The 16371-nt window shown below is 39.5% G+C and overlaps 1 protein-coding gene across 2 annotated transcripts in view; it reads left to right on the forward strand.

Moving 5' to 3' along the window:
- The window catches only part of ANK3 (ankyrin 3), a 529049-nt gene that overhangs the window by 412479 nt on the left and 100199 nt on the right, over nucleotides 1–16371 (forward strand). For both annotated transcript variants that reach the window (XM_087824408.1, XM_087824409.1), the window contains exons 20-24: nucleotides 1453–1551; nucleotides 1636–1734; nucleotides 2506–2601; nucleotides 7294–7366; nucleotides 7532–7594. In XM_087824408.1, coding sequence (XP_087680534.1) covers nucleotides 1453–1551; nucleotides 1636–1734; nucleotides 2506–2601; nucleotides 7294–7366; nucleotides 7532–7594 — 430 coding nt within the window. The remainder of the gene's footprint in view (nucleotides 1–1452; nucleotides 1552–1635; nucleotides 1735–2505; nucleotides 2602–7293; nucleotides 7367–7531; nucleotides 7595–16371) is intronic.

Genomic DNA, 16371 nt, shown 5'->3' on the forward strand with positions numbered 1-16371 from the left:
TCAAGGGCACATACCTCAGTTGCAGGCTCAATCCCCAGCCCCGGTCAAGGGACATGCAGGAGGCCACCAGTCTATGTGTCTCTCACACATCCATGTTTCTTTCTCTGTGTCTCTCCCTCTCCCTTCCACTCTCTCCAAAAAATCAATGGAAAAAGTATCCTCAGGTGAGGATTAACAGCAGCAAGAGGTATGGCAGTGATTCTCAAGGGCAGGTTGGAAGGAGGGGAAAGGGTGCTGTGCACCTTCTGCTCCCGGTTTGTACACATGACCCCTCAGACTAAGAGTCTTGGGTCTCTACCAGGGTTTCCTCCTGACCCAGCCCAACTCAGATCACAGTCGGTAATCATTTTTGCACTTGTAATGTTTTTGAAGTAAATGTCTCTCCTGACCTTTACAAGTGATGCGCTTAGGAAAGCATCTCTCTGTCCCTTAATTGTGTAGTGGTGTCTATTACAATGTGTCCATCTAGAAAGGTATCTGGAAAATCCTTATTTTTAAAAATCATTGTTGCGCTAGCTCAGTTGGTTGGGCAATGTCCCGTCCCATGCACCAAAAGGTTACCTGCTCTTTTTTCCAGCCAGGGCACATACCAACGTTGTAGGTTCAATCCCCAGTAGGAAACATGCAGGAGGCAGCTGATCGATGTTTCTCTCTTTCTCCCTCTCCCTTCCTCTCTCTCTCAAAAATAAATAAGTAAATAAATAAATAAATCATTGTCTAGAGCACACATACATGTTATATATTTTTTAATAGAATTTATAACCCTTCAGGCATTCGTTGATATTCATTTGAGAAACAACCCATTGCTTTGCCTAAATCAGCGGTTTTCAAGCTGTGGTACTGTAGTTGGCTAGGCAGGGCACTTGAACAAGAGCAAATATACCTGGGTCAGGTTCGGACTTCTCAGGCCTCCTGAACTCGCAACAGCCTCTTCAGCTTTAGTATTGCCCTCTCCTTCCCTTCTATCTCTGTCTTGCATTCTGATGATCACCCACTGCCTTGAATCACCTCCAGCCACTTCATTTTTTAACCTTGATTTAACACTTTTAGAGAATAGAGCTTTCAATAAATTCTAGTCCAAGTCTTTCCATAAAACACTCTTCTCATCGCTCCACAAGAAGCCGCTGAACCAGTCTCTCTAGGCTGTCAAGCGCTTCATCTTTCCCTCCAGTCTTGAGAAGTTGTTATGAGAATAAAATGAGCCAATGCAAGAAAGAGCACTTGGGGAAGTGATATGGATAACTATTTACATCTGAGGTGGTATTATTGTTTATACCTAAGACTTAGCTTTGAGAATTATCCAGGGTGTTTTTTTGTTTTTGTGCTTTTATAGGGAGAAACTATTTTTGTCAGATCAAAAAGAAAGGTTAAATGACAGTTTTGCTTCTATTTAGGATAACTGCTACTAAAATTATACTTGTGATGCTTCTTTTAAAAAATATGTAATTACAGATGGGATACACCCCCCTCCACGTGGGTTGCCACTATGGAAACATCAAGATTGTTAATTTCCTGCTGCAGCATTCTGCAAAAGTTAATGCCAAAACCAAGGTAAACTCCTTTCTCCTTCGTATCCACCAAAATCATCAATTTTGTCCGAGGAAATGAGTCATTTCTTCCATCCTCCTTCTACAGAATGGGTACACACCATTGCATCAAGCAGCTCAACAAGGACATACACATATAATCAATGTCTTGCTTCAGAACAACGCCTCCCCCAATGAACTCACTGTGGTAAGAGCCAAGGGCGGGCCAGGGAAGAGGGAGGCGAGGGGCCCGGGCACTAGTCTCTTCTTACATTTTTCACTGTGCACCAATGTTGTTTTTCTGCTTCCATTAATAGGCATGAGCAAGCATTCAGCAGAATGAAGGGGAAAGGACAATCATCATATTGTTCTGAGCTGTCCAGAGAGAGAGTTGTGATTAGTGTTTCACATTTAAAAACTACTGATTGCTTTGTCACCTAGTAGGAAGTACATAAGAAGAAGAAATATACATTTGTTTTTCTTGATTACTTAGGACATTAAGAACCTCTTGGGCCCCACTAATATGGCTCAGTGGTTGAGCGTTGACCTATGAACCAGGAGGTCAGGGTTCCATTCCCAGTCAGAGCACATGCCCGGGTTGCTGGCTCGATCCCCAGTAGGGGGCCAGGAGGCAGCTGATCAATGATTCTCTCTCGTCATTGATATTTCTATCTCTCTCTCACTCTCCCTTCCTCTCTCTCAAACCCTGAAATCTATGAAAATGTGTTGTTTTTTTTAAAAAAAAGTGGAACTTCTTGGATTCTGTCTGTAGCAGCTCAGACTCTGCTGTATGCATAGGAATAGGTTAGGTGGGTTTCATGCCAACTGTCTCTGATGGAACAGCGTTTTGTATGTGACAATGGGGTGGAACTGGTGAGACACTCGCTTTAGGATTTGTATGGGTGACCCACGTGGAAACATACAGGCAGAGACGCGTGGATGACTTGTTAACTCCCTGTCCACGTTTCCCTCTTGCCAGAATGGGAACACTGCCCTGGCCATTGCCCGGAGGCTTGGCTACATCTCAGTGGTGGACACGCTGAAGGTGGTGACTGAGGAGACCATTACCACCACGGTGAGTAGTGGATGCCCGACCTGGCTACCTTAGCCACTTCTCAGGCAGTGGATTTTTCCTGGGCTTGTCAGAGATGAACTGTCTTTCCTCTGTTCAGAGACTACGAGCCATGTTCCCAGATGTTGTCACCTCATTGTTGGCAGTCAGCATAGCAACCCTCTCATCTCCACTGTTAAGAAAACTTTAAAACGCTAAAAATACCACTTTAAAAGTTGCATTAGTAGCTATGGAGTTTTTAGTTCCATATAAAGCTACATTTATTTATTTATTTATTTATTCGTTTGAATATTTTGAAAAGTTCTAACAAAATGAAGGCAGAAATGTTTTAACATCCTTCTTTGGCAATATAAGAAAATTGAAAATTCTGAGTTGGTTCTTTGAAATATTTTAACTCACAAGTGATAATAGATATACCATTATCATTATTATAAAAAGTTAGATTGTTATAAAATAAAACATTAGAGATAGGATCACATTGATTTTTACCACCACTGTCACTCCTCTTCTGTTCACATATTGGCGTTTTCACAGGGAAAGCAATAGCTGCTTTATTAAAATTTAAAGTAAATCTTTATCAGGAGGCCTTATTGCATCAGATATGTCTTTACAAGCTGCAACCTCTAAGATAAGTCATTTGTTAACCCCTTCTGGTTGAACTGCATCAGAATTTGGTAAGTTTGGAATCAAGAGCACATATTGCACCAAATCAAAGCCTTCTCTGAGTTATTCCTGACCACATGACTCAGCACACAAGCACACACTTGGAATACCATCTCGGCCTCCTATTCTCATCTACCACCTTCCAACATGAAAGAAGGCACAGTTAGCATCTGCAAATAGTTTGGATACACAGTGCTTCATGTAAAACACATGAGTTACCCTGGCCAGTGTGGCTTAGTTGGTTGAGTGTCATCTGTGCACGAAAAGGTCGTGGGTTCAATCAAGGTCACCGGGTTGCAGGCTTGATCCCCGATAAGGGTCATGCAGGAGGCGGCTGATCGATGTTGCTCTCTCACATTGATGTTTCTTGAGGTTTCTCCCTTCTCTAAAATGAAAAAATAAAATAAAATAAAACACATAAGTTGAGGGGCTCTTTAGCTACCTGCAGGTTGAGTTATTTGACTATCTACATATTTTAGAAACTAAATAATAGACCTCCTGATTACAAGAGAGAAGTTGGGTAATGGGTAAAAGAGAAAACAATAGTTTTAATGGACTAACATGATGGTTATTATTCATCAGGGCACTTTTTTTTTAATTGAGTTTATTGGGGTGAAACTGTTAATAAAATTATATAGGTTTCAGGGGTACAATTCTATAATATGTCATCTGTATATTGTATCCTGTGTTCACCACCCCAAGTCAAGTTTCCTTCCTTCGCCACTTATCCCTCCTTTTCCCTCTTCCAGGCACATTTCTAGCTTCAAGATATAGTTGGTGTAGGAGATAAATTCCCACATGTTGCTTTCACATACCTCTTGATTTTTTCATTATCTTAAAATTTATTACTAAATTCTCCAGAAAGGAATTTAAATAATGTTAATAACCTTAATTTTGTAGACACCTCATATAGCTCTTTGTAGGGTGGGGAATGAGAGGGAGGAGAAGATGGTAAACAGTGGCCAAGTGCCACCAGGCTACGAAAGATTTGAAGTCACTGCAGCAAATACATAGAATTCTATGGGAATGGAAACTCACAGAATAGTTCTTATTTGATTGAATGTAACTGACTTTGTCACCCAGTCCAAAAGTTCCACATGCTTTGTTGATACCAAAGAAACTGTAGGAGAAAATAAAGTTAGGGACAGAGAAAGTTAGATGATAGCCTCAGGAAATCTTCTGAAAGAGGATTTCAAGGCACAGGTTCCTGCAAAAGACAGAAGGTATGTGGGGGCTAAGCCATTTCACTCTCAACCTCATCAGCCAGCTTGGTTTCTTCAAGAGAAGGAAGACAGGACTCATGCTAACAGGAATGATTCCATTGGCCTAATGGAAGAAATGAGGCTCTTACCACGTGGAACACTCACACTGATTAGAAAACAGCCCATCCAAGTCCCTAAGACTTAGCCCAGCACTGTGATTACATGAGACACTATTTCAAGCTGAGACACCACCCTGTCACCTCTGCTATAGCAGTTACATGTAATCCAGTTTATAGGAGGATTGACGCCATTCAGGGTGGAGTCTGTGATCTTAAACTCACTAAACACAGCACTGTCTCCACCAGACATAGACCTTTGCACAGACAGTTACTGGGCTCCCATGGTCTCCAGAGGTAGACTTGAGTTTTTAAAAATACCTTAAAAAAAGGCTGCATCTTCCATAGGAGCACCATGTATGATGTTGCAATTCTGAGAAAGAAGCAGCAAAGAAAACTATCTAGAAGCTGATGTTCAAGAGATATAAATGAAGCTGTTTAAGTTGTGGTGTTTAAAATACTCAGTTCCCTAAGTAGCAATGAGCAGAGTACATCTATCACTCAGAAATATGTTTCTGATCCCACTGTCTAATAAAGGGAACCAGGGCTCCTTGGAGAAATGACTGAATCCAGCTAGAACCAGGGTAGGAAATACACAAGGTGAGCTGGGAACATCTGGTAATGCCAAAAATAATAATAATACAGAAATCCCCTCTACCACCCCCCAACCCAAATAAACAAATAAATAAGCACACACACAAAATGGTGGAGATATGTCAAAGGGACACAGGAATCAACGGAAAGAGTCCCCAGTGCTGAAAGCTGAAACAATTTGAGCAAAAACAAATAGTACTGGAGTATAGTGCAAAGTATAAAAGAAATAGCCCTCATTCCACAGAGATAAATAAATGACTGAATAAGTAAGGAAGAAAGGTTTCTCAGGCAGAAGAATCCCAACTCATTTTTGAGAATACTTCACCCTGTGGGGGTGGAATATAATTCCTCACTGCTGAGGTCCGGGTTGAACATAGTGACTTCCTTCCAAAGGAAACGGGGTGGAAAGGGGGCTGGGAGGGGATAGAGTCGCTTCACAGTGGAGACACCAGGCAGGCTCTGCCTCAGCCAGGTGACCAAGGTTACCGTCGACACTGATGGCATGTGATAAAAATGGCACTTGACCTCTATGGTCTTCCTCTCGAAACCATATTACCTCAGTCTGATCATGAGGCAAACATGAGGCAGATTCCAGCTGAGAAACATCCTACAATACCCCGGACCAGTGCACCTCAAAATGGCCAAGGTTCCTACTAACAAGGGAAGTCTGAGAACGCCTCACAGCCAAGAGGGGAATGACAACTAAAGATGATACGGGATCCTAGATGCCACCCTAGAACAGATAAAAGGACCCTAGGCAAAAACGGAACAAATCTGAATAGAGACTTTAATTGATGAGGATATATTCACATTGGTTCATTAATTGTGCTAAATGTACCATGCTAATAATGTAAGATGTTAATAATGGGGGAAATTTGGTGAACTCTTTACAACATTGCTGTAAATCTAAAATTGTCCTAAAATAAAAAGCTTAATTTAAAAAATGCTCAGCGTTGACCTAGGATCCAGGAGATCGCGATTCGATTCCCAGTCAGGGCACAGGCCCGGGCTGCGGGCTCCATCCCTAGTCTGGGGCGTGCAGGAGGCAGCTGATCAATGACTCTCTCGTCATTGATGTTTCTCTCTCTGTCTCCCTCTCCCTTCCTCTCTCTGAAATCAATAAAGATATATTTAATAAAAATAAAAATTTTTTTAAAATAAAAATAAAAAATGCTTAATTGTAGCATTAGGTGCTGGAAGAAGCACCAAATAGGGCTGTATTTCAACATGATCATTGAGGACAGGGTGTGCAATCACTTTTACCAAGTATTGTAAGAACTATAAGAAACTGTGGATTTTACTTTCTTAATTTTAAGCACGTAGCTTTTTTTCAGTTGCCTTAAGCGAATGCCTTCCCTTGTTCCGTCCTCTTTCCTGTGATCGGAATTAAAAGAGGACTCTTCGAAACGAAACCCTTAAGCCGCTGAGCTTTTCTAACAAGCGATACTGTCAGTGTCTTTGGGGGGGTACAGTCTCTACAGGGAAAAAGTTATCAGAGCAGGTGAGAGACTCAGTAGGGCCTTTTCTCTGCACTATCCCCTTCTTTAAAATTTTTGCAGAGGTTAAGATATTCTTGCAAATGCATTACCTCTAAAATATTTTCTTCATATATATAGTCATTAAATTGTGTAAATGAGGCAATCTTAAAACTGATTTATTCTGGGAATTAAGATGTACACATAGGTGGGAAAGACAAAATAAATGGCTGGTTTGACAAGTAGTGAAGACATGTATTTCTTGTCGTTCATTTGGTTTATCTTAAACCAAGACATTTAATAGAATGAGGTGGCACGTTCATCAGACCAGGAAAAAGCATAGAAAAAGTATAGGCCATATCTCCCTTCTCTCTTCCTTTGGAAAGCCTTCTTGGGGACTTAAATCTTGTAGCTGGTGTGCTTTGTCCCTGAAGTTGTTTCAGCTTGTGTTTGTTCTCTGCCGTGTAAATAGTGAGGGCTTTAGAGCTCCTGAAGGACAGTGTCATTTTACATGTGGGGCTTCAGAATAAGCAATACCTAAGTCAGCTAATAACAAACCAAATAGTTTAGAAAGAAATACAGTCTCATTAAAACACGCACTCTCCTTACACTAAAGTCACTGCCTTTTTTTGTTATTGTCACTAGACTGTCACGGAGAAGCACAAAATGAATGTTCCAGAAACGATGAATGAAGTCCTCGATATGTCTGATGATGAAGGTATGAAAACCTCCTTTGAGTTCCTAATAATTGAGTGTCTGTGTATTTGTTTCCTGAAGAAAATTCATTGCAAACATGCTTTTGGAAAAAACATTGGACTGTGTTGTTGTGGTATCAAAAGTATGCTTTTTCCACACACTTACGCTGTTCACTTAAATCATGCAGTTCGTAAAGCCAACGCCCCTGAAATGCTCAGTGATGGCGAATGTATCTCAGATGTTGAAGAAGGTATTTGCAAATTTTTATTGTGATGAAACTTAACTACCATCTTTATCTTCCATTTCTTATCTTTGAAATGTAACACTTCCTTGAGTTACTAACTTTTCATTTTATCTTGAGATTATTAATTTGTGTGTCATTTAAACAACACATTTGATATTACTGATTGTCTTCTTTGTGTCTCCTTGAATCAGTTCTTGAACCCATTTTTCAGCTTGAAAATACAAGTCTCACTAATTATCTGGATTAGTCTCTTTCTATTTGTTTCTATTAAGCAGGAAGTTGGTGTTTTTATTGTACATCTGAAAATCTTGAAAGGGAAAACCGATTAATGCTTATAGCTAAAATATTTTTTAAATAAACAAGAGAAGGTATCCTTATAGATAAGGGATCAGTTTCCCATTCTAAGATTTTTTCCTAAGCGTTGTAGTAAAAGCCCCTTTTGATCTTGAACTAATAATGAAACTCAACTTGAACAAAATTATTTTCAAAATAATAAATTTTCAATATTGACTCATGAAAGGAATCAAAATGTAAATGATCGTAGTTATACTTCATGTGCTTAAAAGAAACTATTTGTCTTCTGCCTTACTTAAAAATCAATACCTTTGACCAGGTCATAATATATATATAGATTATACTAATTAATGACATCTTTAAAAGGCTCATTGAAAAACTGGCATTTTTTACCATGCATATAATAAAGATGGCAAATCATGGAACTTTACTGAAATAATTAAACGTTTAATTTATAGAATTTATATTATACTTACGTTTCTTTCTTGCATCATTTGATTTTCCAAAACTGCATTCTGTCTTATTGCTCCCTCCATTTGCTATCTGCCATGTACTTTTCTCCTGCATCAGTCTTAGTGTTGCTAGTCTTTCTCTGCCTTTAGGTAATCTTCGCTATTTTAATTATTGGTTCCTTCTTTGAATTGCACAAATTTCGTTGGAAACCTAAATAGTAGAAAAGTCTACCTGATCCAAAGTCACTTTAACTCTTTGGTGTCCAATGACTGCCTCCTGTTAGTGTGTGGCAGGGACCACACACCCAGAGAGCTAACACCACGGTGGTCATTAAGGACCTGGATGGACCTGTCTCGTTGTTTGTAAATGTTGTTTTGATAAATGTTAAAGGCTTTATTCATTTCTGTTTCTTTTCCTCTATAACATCAGCTATGTTTATGTCCATTCTGTCCCCAAATAGATAATATTTGTATCATCTTTAGGATTTTAAGAGTAATATGCTTTCCTGTCATATTATATTTCAATGCCTTCTTATGCCACATTTTCTGAGTAATTTCTGATATGCAAGAGATATAAGAAAAATTATCTCACATAGATGTGTACACATGCAACCCATGACATCAAAAGTGTTTTTCACATGAAATTATTATGAAATATAATATGACAATCACAGACCTAAAATTTTTCTAGTCTTTAACAAAATATCCCCAAATAGTCACGTTGATGAGAAGCCAAGTTTGAATGGACTATATAATAGCCTTATGCATGTGGGTAGCTAACCAAATAATTTCAAAAAAGGAGAAATTTTGAATCTCTTAATTTGAAGGTACTTGATCTAGCTGTTTAACTAGAAATGAAAATCATTTCCTTTAGATTTATCTCAGTTTGATAATTTGAAATTAATAAGAAAATTTTAATTCTCATTTCATCCATCTTTCTTTAAACACATTTGCCCTTGTTCTATGGGTGTGTCCGTGGGCTGTTGGATTCAAGTGGCTTTTGATTTCATAATGTTGTAGAATTTAATGTCGAAAGGCATTCCTTAAAGGTCACTCAACCTGACCAACAACTGTCTGGAATTACCTCCATAGAGTCCTCTGCTTAGAAGGTCCTTTTCCCAAATATCTCAAATGATAGGAACCCCCCAGTTCCCAAACTGCCTATTCCATTGTGAACAACTCTGACTTTAAAAATTCTTCATTTTATTGAGTGTTCTGTAGCTTCTGCTCATTGATTCAGGCTCTGATATATTGGGCACTATTTAGAACAAAATCCACCTCTTCCATCTGACAATCTTTTCAATATTTAAAAGCAGTTTTCATATTTCTTCTTAGTCTTTTTTCCTCTAGGCACATCATCACCACTTCCTTCCACTGTTCCCTCACCATTCTCAATCTCCATGCACATTTCAATATGCGTAGGGGAAATCCATCTCGAATGGAGGTGGCCAGAGCAAAGCACAATATTCTAGATGTGGTGTGATCCAAGCAGACTATAGAAGAGTTATTGCTTTGTCCATGGCTCTCATTAAAAATCTGTTATTGAAGATTAAGATACATTTGAGATTGTAATATACATTTAATTCGAGTCATATTAATATTACTGTCAGCTCATGTCCCTAAATTTTGCTTATATGAGCTCCAGTGAGCCGCATTCCCCCACTCATGGAATACATCATTCTTTGCTGCAGAAACTAGCATTTCTATAATACTCCAAATCCCCAAACAAATTATTTTGAAATGTCAATTCTGAAAGGCCCCTATAACCTTAATGATAATTTTTACTCCTGACTCATTTGCCTGAGAGTTTGGCCAGAACTTCGCCACTTTCCCTGGGTTTGGGGCTGCCTGTTTTCATAAGACCTGGGAACTGTGGCAAATGTTTACTTCCATGAAACCACATGTTGGGAAGATATCTCTCTGCAAGATCTAGTAAGAGATCATTACACTGGTATCCCAGGGTACTGACGACAGCAGCAGCTTTTTAAAGCAAATAAAAATAATAGCAATATACACTGTCAGTTTTTCTCAAGAAAGAAAAGAGAAATGAATGTGTAATATGGGGAAATATCACTGTAATTCTAAATTATAAAAATTGAGCGAATATTAACAGAACTGGAGTCTCTCTTCTTTCTTTTTTGCTCTTTCCTTGGTCCACTTTGAGAAAATAGTATAGGAGAAAGAATGTTTGGATTTCTTTCTCAAAAAAAAAAAAAATAAGGAAAACAAGTCTAGACAATGTTATCAGTCAATGACTTGGGGAACGAAGGAGTCAAGTTACAGAATAGAACAAAGAATGGTGTCTCCGCAAAGCAGAGCAGCAGGAGGAAAGGAGATACAGCCCCTTATCCAGGGTGGTTTTCTAAGCCCAAACATTATGCAGGAAGGGGGTAAACAGAGCTCCTCCGAGGGCTAGACTGCTTCACAAGTATCTCCATGCCCCACTGTCTTCTTTCCCAGAAAATGTTCCATACCTTAAAGTTAATATACATACAATATTAATATTTGGGTTCTAGTGCAGTTAGATTCTTATGTTTTACAATTCAGTTTGTAATTCAAAAGAAAGAAAAGATGAGAGAGAGGAGAGGGTGGGAGGAAAGGAGGGGGGAAGAAGAGAGAGAGAAAAATAACAAAGAGAAAAGAAAGAGAGGGAGAAAGAAAACTGAGATTAAGTTTTAAATTGTCTTCCATTCAGGGTTCCCTCCCAAGAGATTTCACAGTTAGCTTTAGTTCAATGCAGCTTTTAAATTAGAAATTCCTATAAAATGTATTTTGTAAATTTTTTTACATGTATAAAATGTTATTTTAGCTTGTGTAATTCTACTGGATTGGGTAGCAGGTTTAAAGAACTATAGATGGACATAATGAGAAATGGAATTAGGCCATGAAAAGTGAAAACTAAAAAGGTGACTCTGAAATATGACCCTACTGAACAGATTTGAGACAACTGGGTGAGCAAACTCTTGCTGGGAGGAATTATTTAATTCTTAAACATTTACCAATTTGATAGGACTGCAAAATCTCTTCAGGATCAAATGCAGATACTAAATATTAAAATAAAAAATAAGACTACGCGTGTGGTAGAATTTAACTAGATATGAGTTTGAGCTATGATAAAGTAATAAAATTTCATCCTATGTTAGAATGACGTGAGAGGTGAGGAGAGTCATGCTCAGCTCACCTTGGTGCCAAATTGAGTAGAAGCCACAGCAAATTAAAATCCACAGATTTCAAAGAACAGGAAGGGCTGGGTCAGTGTCATGTAGCTCACGGTCTCCATTATCCTGGTGAGGAAGCAACGCCCAAATCAGTGTTGAGTGGCTTGTCCAACCAGGTGACATCCTTGTGGGGCAGAGCTAGGCAAAGAGACAGATCTGACAGTCTGTGGTTTTAGATGATATCTTTCCCTGATACTCTAACGTGATCTGTTTTCTTATAGAGAGTATCCAAGAATGTATTTTTAAGCTTCTTTTAAAAAATTTGTGTTCAGGAAAGGGAACAAATCATGCTCTTCAAAATTATCACAAGGTAATAAGAATTGTCTTTTGAAGACCTTAATGAGACTACAATAGAAATATACCTTCGTCCAGCCACTTTGGCAAAAGAAATGTGCCAACCAAGATGCAAGTTCAAGTAAAATAAATATAAGCATGATTTAGAATGGATTTTAAGAACCAAAAGCAAGTCACTTTAGTCAACATATCCAAGTATTCTCAATTAGGAGAGAATAACTAGAATTTTACTTGGCATAATCTGAAACTCAAAAAAGTAGGAGAAATAACTTTGGGAAATATGAATCTAGAAATCAAGAAGGGCACCAGGAAGGGCACCTTTAGGCCCTCTCCTCACCAAATGCCTGGGATGCTGGTGCTATCCTAATCTCCTTGTCATCCCAATAAATAAATCAGACTATTATATTTTTAGCTTTATAGCTCTAGAAAGAGGCCTTGGAGATTAGCTTGCCCCCAGGTGGTCCAAGGGAGTGGTGGTGGTTATGCAGAAATTGCTCTTCACCTGAAATGTTTTCTTTGTACAAATACCTCTTAAATCCTCTAGCCCTTTGCTTAATATTTCTCTGCTGACCTTTCAAATAGACTTTATATAATTGCATGCCACTCCTAGCGATAAAGTCAGAATGAAATACCAGAAGCAGAGACCAAACCTTATTCTTTGTTGTGTCCCCAAAGTCCAGGACACTGCCTGGCACCCAGCAGACCTTCAATACATGCTTGGTCAGTTGCATCAAAGTGGAGGAATACTCAGGGAAGGATAGTTTTACAGATTTCTGGAAACAGGAAGAATGGAGAAAATGTGCCTGCCATGTTCCTATTTCCCTCCATTAAACCCGTTTTCCCTGAGACAGCCCCAGGCTGTGTACTGAATTGATAAACAGCTTTATAATGACTGCCCCAAGGTGTACTTGCTTCTCAAAGAATAATTAATTTAAAAGAATTTCCAGCTAAAGAGAAAGATCTGTGGAATGGGACCAAGGCCTTTATTCTAAAACAGGCCATCCTGTCTTTGGTAGCCTTTCTTTGGAATTGGAATTGTTTAGTGATTTTCATTCACAGTATCTCCTTTCCCAGCTATGTGCCTGACGTTTCCATTGAGATGCTCACAGATACCTGACTTCAGCACGCCCTAAACATACCACTCCTCCAAAACTGTATCTCTTCCTACCGTCTCCCTCTCAGTAAATAGGTCCATCACCCAAGTCACAACCTGCGTTAGGTGTAATTTCTCTTCCTACTGCTCATATCCAGTCCATCAACAAGTCCTATCAGTTCTACTTCCAGAATACATCTCGGCTCCCCTCCTCTGCATCCCCAAGGTCACCCCCCTCATCCGGCCCCCGCCCCTGCCGTTGCTCCCATAGAATCCTGACTGCCGGCGGCCCTTTCCAGCACCCTCTGCAATCTTCCCGAGCGTACATTGCATCATGTTACTCCGTCCCCCAGCTTAAAACCCTCCGCAGCACAGTTAGAGTTACGTTTATGAGATTCATTCATGCTGTTGCATGTAATTGTAGTTTATTTTTATTTCTGTGTAATGGCCCATTGTCTGATGCCATAATTAAGTCATCCATTCCACTATTAATGGGAATGAGGCTTGTTTCCAGTTTGGGGCTTTTGCAAACAAAGCTGCTACGAATCTTCTTATATATGTTTCCTGGCACACATGTGCATGCATTTCTGTAGGATATAAACCTAGGAGTGTAGTTTCTGGGTTGTGGATTATGCACAGACAAAATTCATCAAAGTCAGCTAGGAGTGTAAAGTATATTGTGAGGGTGTGTTTTTTTTGGCCTTGTTTTGTTTTGTTTTTAAAAAGCAAGGAAAAGAATATCATAGAGAAAGTGATTGATGGTGGAGAAGGCTGTGACTGGGATGGGGGTGTGGGAGGCTTCTAAAGTGATGATGTTCTATTTCTTAACCTGGATGGTGTTATTTTATAACAATTTGTTAAAATGTACATTTACATTTTATGTAGTCATCTGCGTGGTTGCTGTTTTTCATGATAAAAGTAGTCATCCCCCCAAAATAATACAGGTACACCCCCAAAATAGCACAAATACACAACTAAAATAAAAATCTCTCAAGGCTTTACATCAGAGTTAGAATAAAATTCAATCCCTTCCCAAGGTTGATAAGTCCTATGTGGTGTGGCCCCTGGCTACCTCTTTTCCATTACTCTCTCAATCACATTTTTTATTTCTTTCTTATGCTCATCTCAATGTATTAGTCATAAACTTTAGGGGACAGCAACATTTTTCTATAAAGGGCCAATGGTAAATATTTTAGAATTTTCAGGCCACATGGTCTTCCCAACTACTCAACGACAGCAGACTAGACAAAAATCTCTGCAAATGGGTGTGGCTATGTGATAAAACTTGATTTACAGGAATAGGAGTGCAGGCTGGATTTGTCCCAGGACTATAATTTGACAACTTGTAAGTAGTTTTGTTTATTTCCTTCCAAACTGGACTGTTAGCCCCAGGGGAGCAGAGCTGTCTTTATCACTGCCAGAGGCCTTCATTCAGGGATGAGAGAGTTACTGGTCAGACTCCACACATTTACTGTCTCTGTGCCTCCACAGGATTCCTTATAAATGAACATTCTCAACATCATAAACAATGTACTTAACCGTTTATTGAGCCCTTTCTATGGGCAAGGTCTTAAACTACATACATTTCATGCATTATGTCACTTAACACTCAGAGTGATCCTCTAAGTTAGAGCCATTGATTTTCTCACTTTCTAGATGGAAAGTCAGTTCCATCAAGGGGAAGAAACCTGATCAAGATAATATATCAGTACAGGGCTTATACTCAAACCCCTTTCCTTAACCTCTACTCTAACTTCCCGTGGTGCCTGATAGTTTATGTAAGAGTCCCACAATTATTGGATTATTGGATGTTTTAAATGAGATAATGTATGAAGGGGTGATCCCAGAGATCTCAGAAACGTTAGTTACCAGGTGCCTTATCTAGCTTAATTTGTCAAAGTGGTTGAGAGCATTATCTGTACCATTATTACCCCTAATTTACATTCAGCCCTAAATTAAAGTGTTATTAGTCCTAATTTACATTAAGGAATCTGAGGCTCCAAGAGTTTAAGATATATGTTCAGGTTCACATACCAAGGAAATTGGAATTTGAAGTTAGTTTTTCTGCTTCCACTTTTTATTCAGTGAGATGCTGTAAGGGAAGGATAGATAAAGCAACAAGGAAATCCAAAAGAAGAAAAGATTACCGAAGGCCTCAATAAGGAAGCATTTTAAGGAATAGATAAAATTTGGCCAAACAGAACTTTTGGGGGGTAGAAGGTGGGGATCAGAAAGAAGTGATCCAGGTTCAGATCACTTTTTGGTCCAAGTGTGAGAGACAGGGAAGCGGAGTCCTCCACAGCAGAGCCCAGCGCTCACCGGCCTGCGTGGGGAAGACTAGAAGCTGTTCTAGAAAACCCGGGGCACACTGACATGCAAGAGGAACGGGGTGTGGGGAAGGAGTGGGTGAGCGGTGCAGGGGGGACCGCAGAGTGGGTATGTACACATCTTGTAGCTCAGGGATATAAAACAACCCCCAATATGGATGTTTATTGCCCTGTACAATGAAAGGCAGTTTGGATATAAGAGAAGAAGACCCCAACCCTGCCCACAGAGCGTACACAACCCTGGCTCTCCTTTGCACCCGGAGACGGTGCACCTGGTCCTGTTTTGCACATGCGGCCCGTATGCCCCTAAGTAAAGAGGCGCCGAGACTAAGAAGGTCTGGATATGGAGCTGAACCCAGACGAATGGCTAAGAAAGAGCCATTTGGCAGGATGCTGCCCCCTTGAATTTAGCTACCTATTTTCTCTGCAAGTAAGAAGCAACATTTTAGTGCCTGATTTCACAGGGCCGTGTGGTTCGTAATTTATTCATCACCTAGTCTCCTTTACAAGCGGCATAGATTTTAGATAATCAGAAGGGTGTAAGTAACCTTGCACCCCTTCCTAGCTGCATTCCCTTGTTCCTTTAGATGTTCTTTTGACCAAGCCAGTGGACCGTCTAATCTTATTTCGACGGCTGAGGGGAATTTCTGGATTAGGATTAAGGAATATTGAAAAGAATCTGAAAAATTATAGCGTCTATCACCACATTGTCTTTTTTCCACCTCTTCCCAGGAAAGACACTGAATTCTTTTTCTTTCCTGGGATGGGTTTGTTTATTAACCCAACCGAGAGCACAGGGGACATTTTTCATTGCTGGGTCTGGAAAAGTTCCAACCCTGAGTCATGCATGCTTGCTTTAGAAACTATATCTAGTCTGAAGGAAGGAGTAGTAAACTGCTATACAGCTTTTAAAAGCACATCTAGCCACAAAGAACAGAACAATGTTGAAGAGTAAATAAGCAATTTAACTTTTGTTCTCTTTTTAAAAAAGAAAAATCAGCCTAAGCAAAAAGAGTCATTTGTTCTGTGGGGTAACAACAACTTGCTATTCTTTAGAGATGTGCACACGTTGCCATTCAAGCCTCCTTCCTCGTTGGCCACCTAT

The sequence above is a fragment of the Miniopterus natalensis genome, chromosome 14 (genome assembly GCF_054644295.1).
Source record: "Miniopterus natalensis isolate mMinNat1 chromosome 14, mMinNat1.hap1, whole genome shotgun sequence".
NCBI lineage: Eukaryota > Metazoa > Chordata > Mammalia > Chiroptera > Miniopteridae > Miniopterus > Miniopterus natalensis.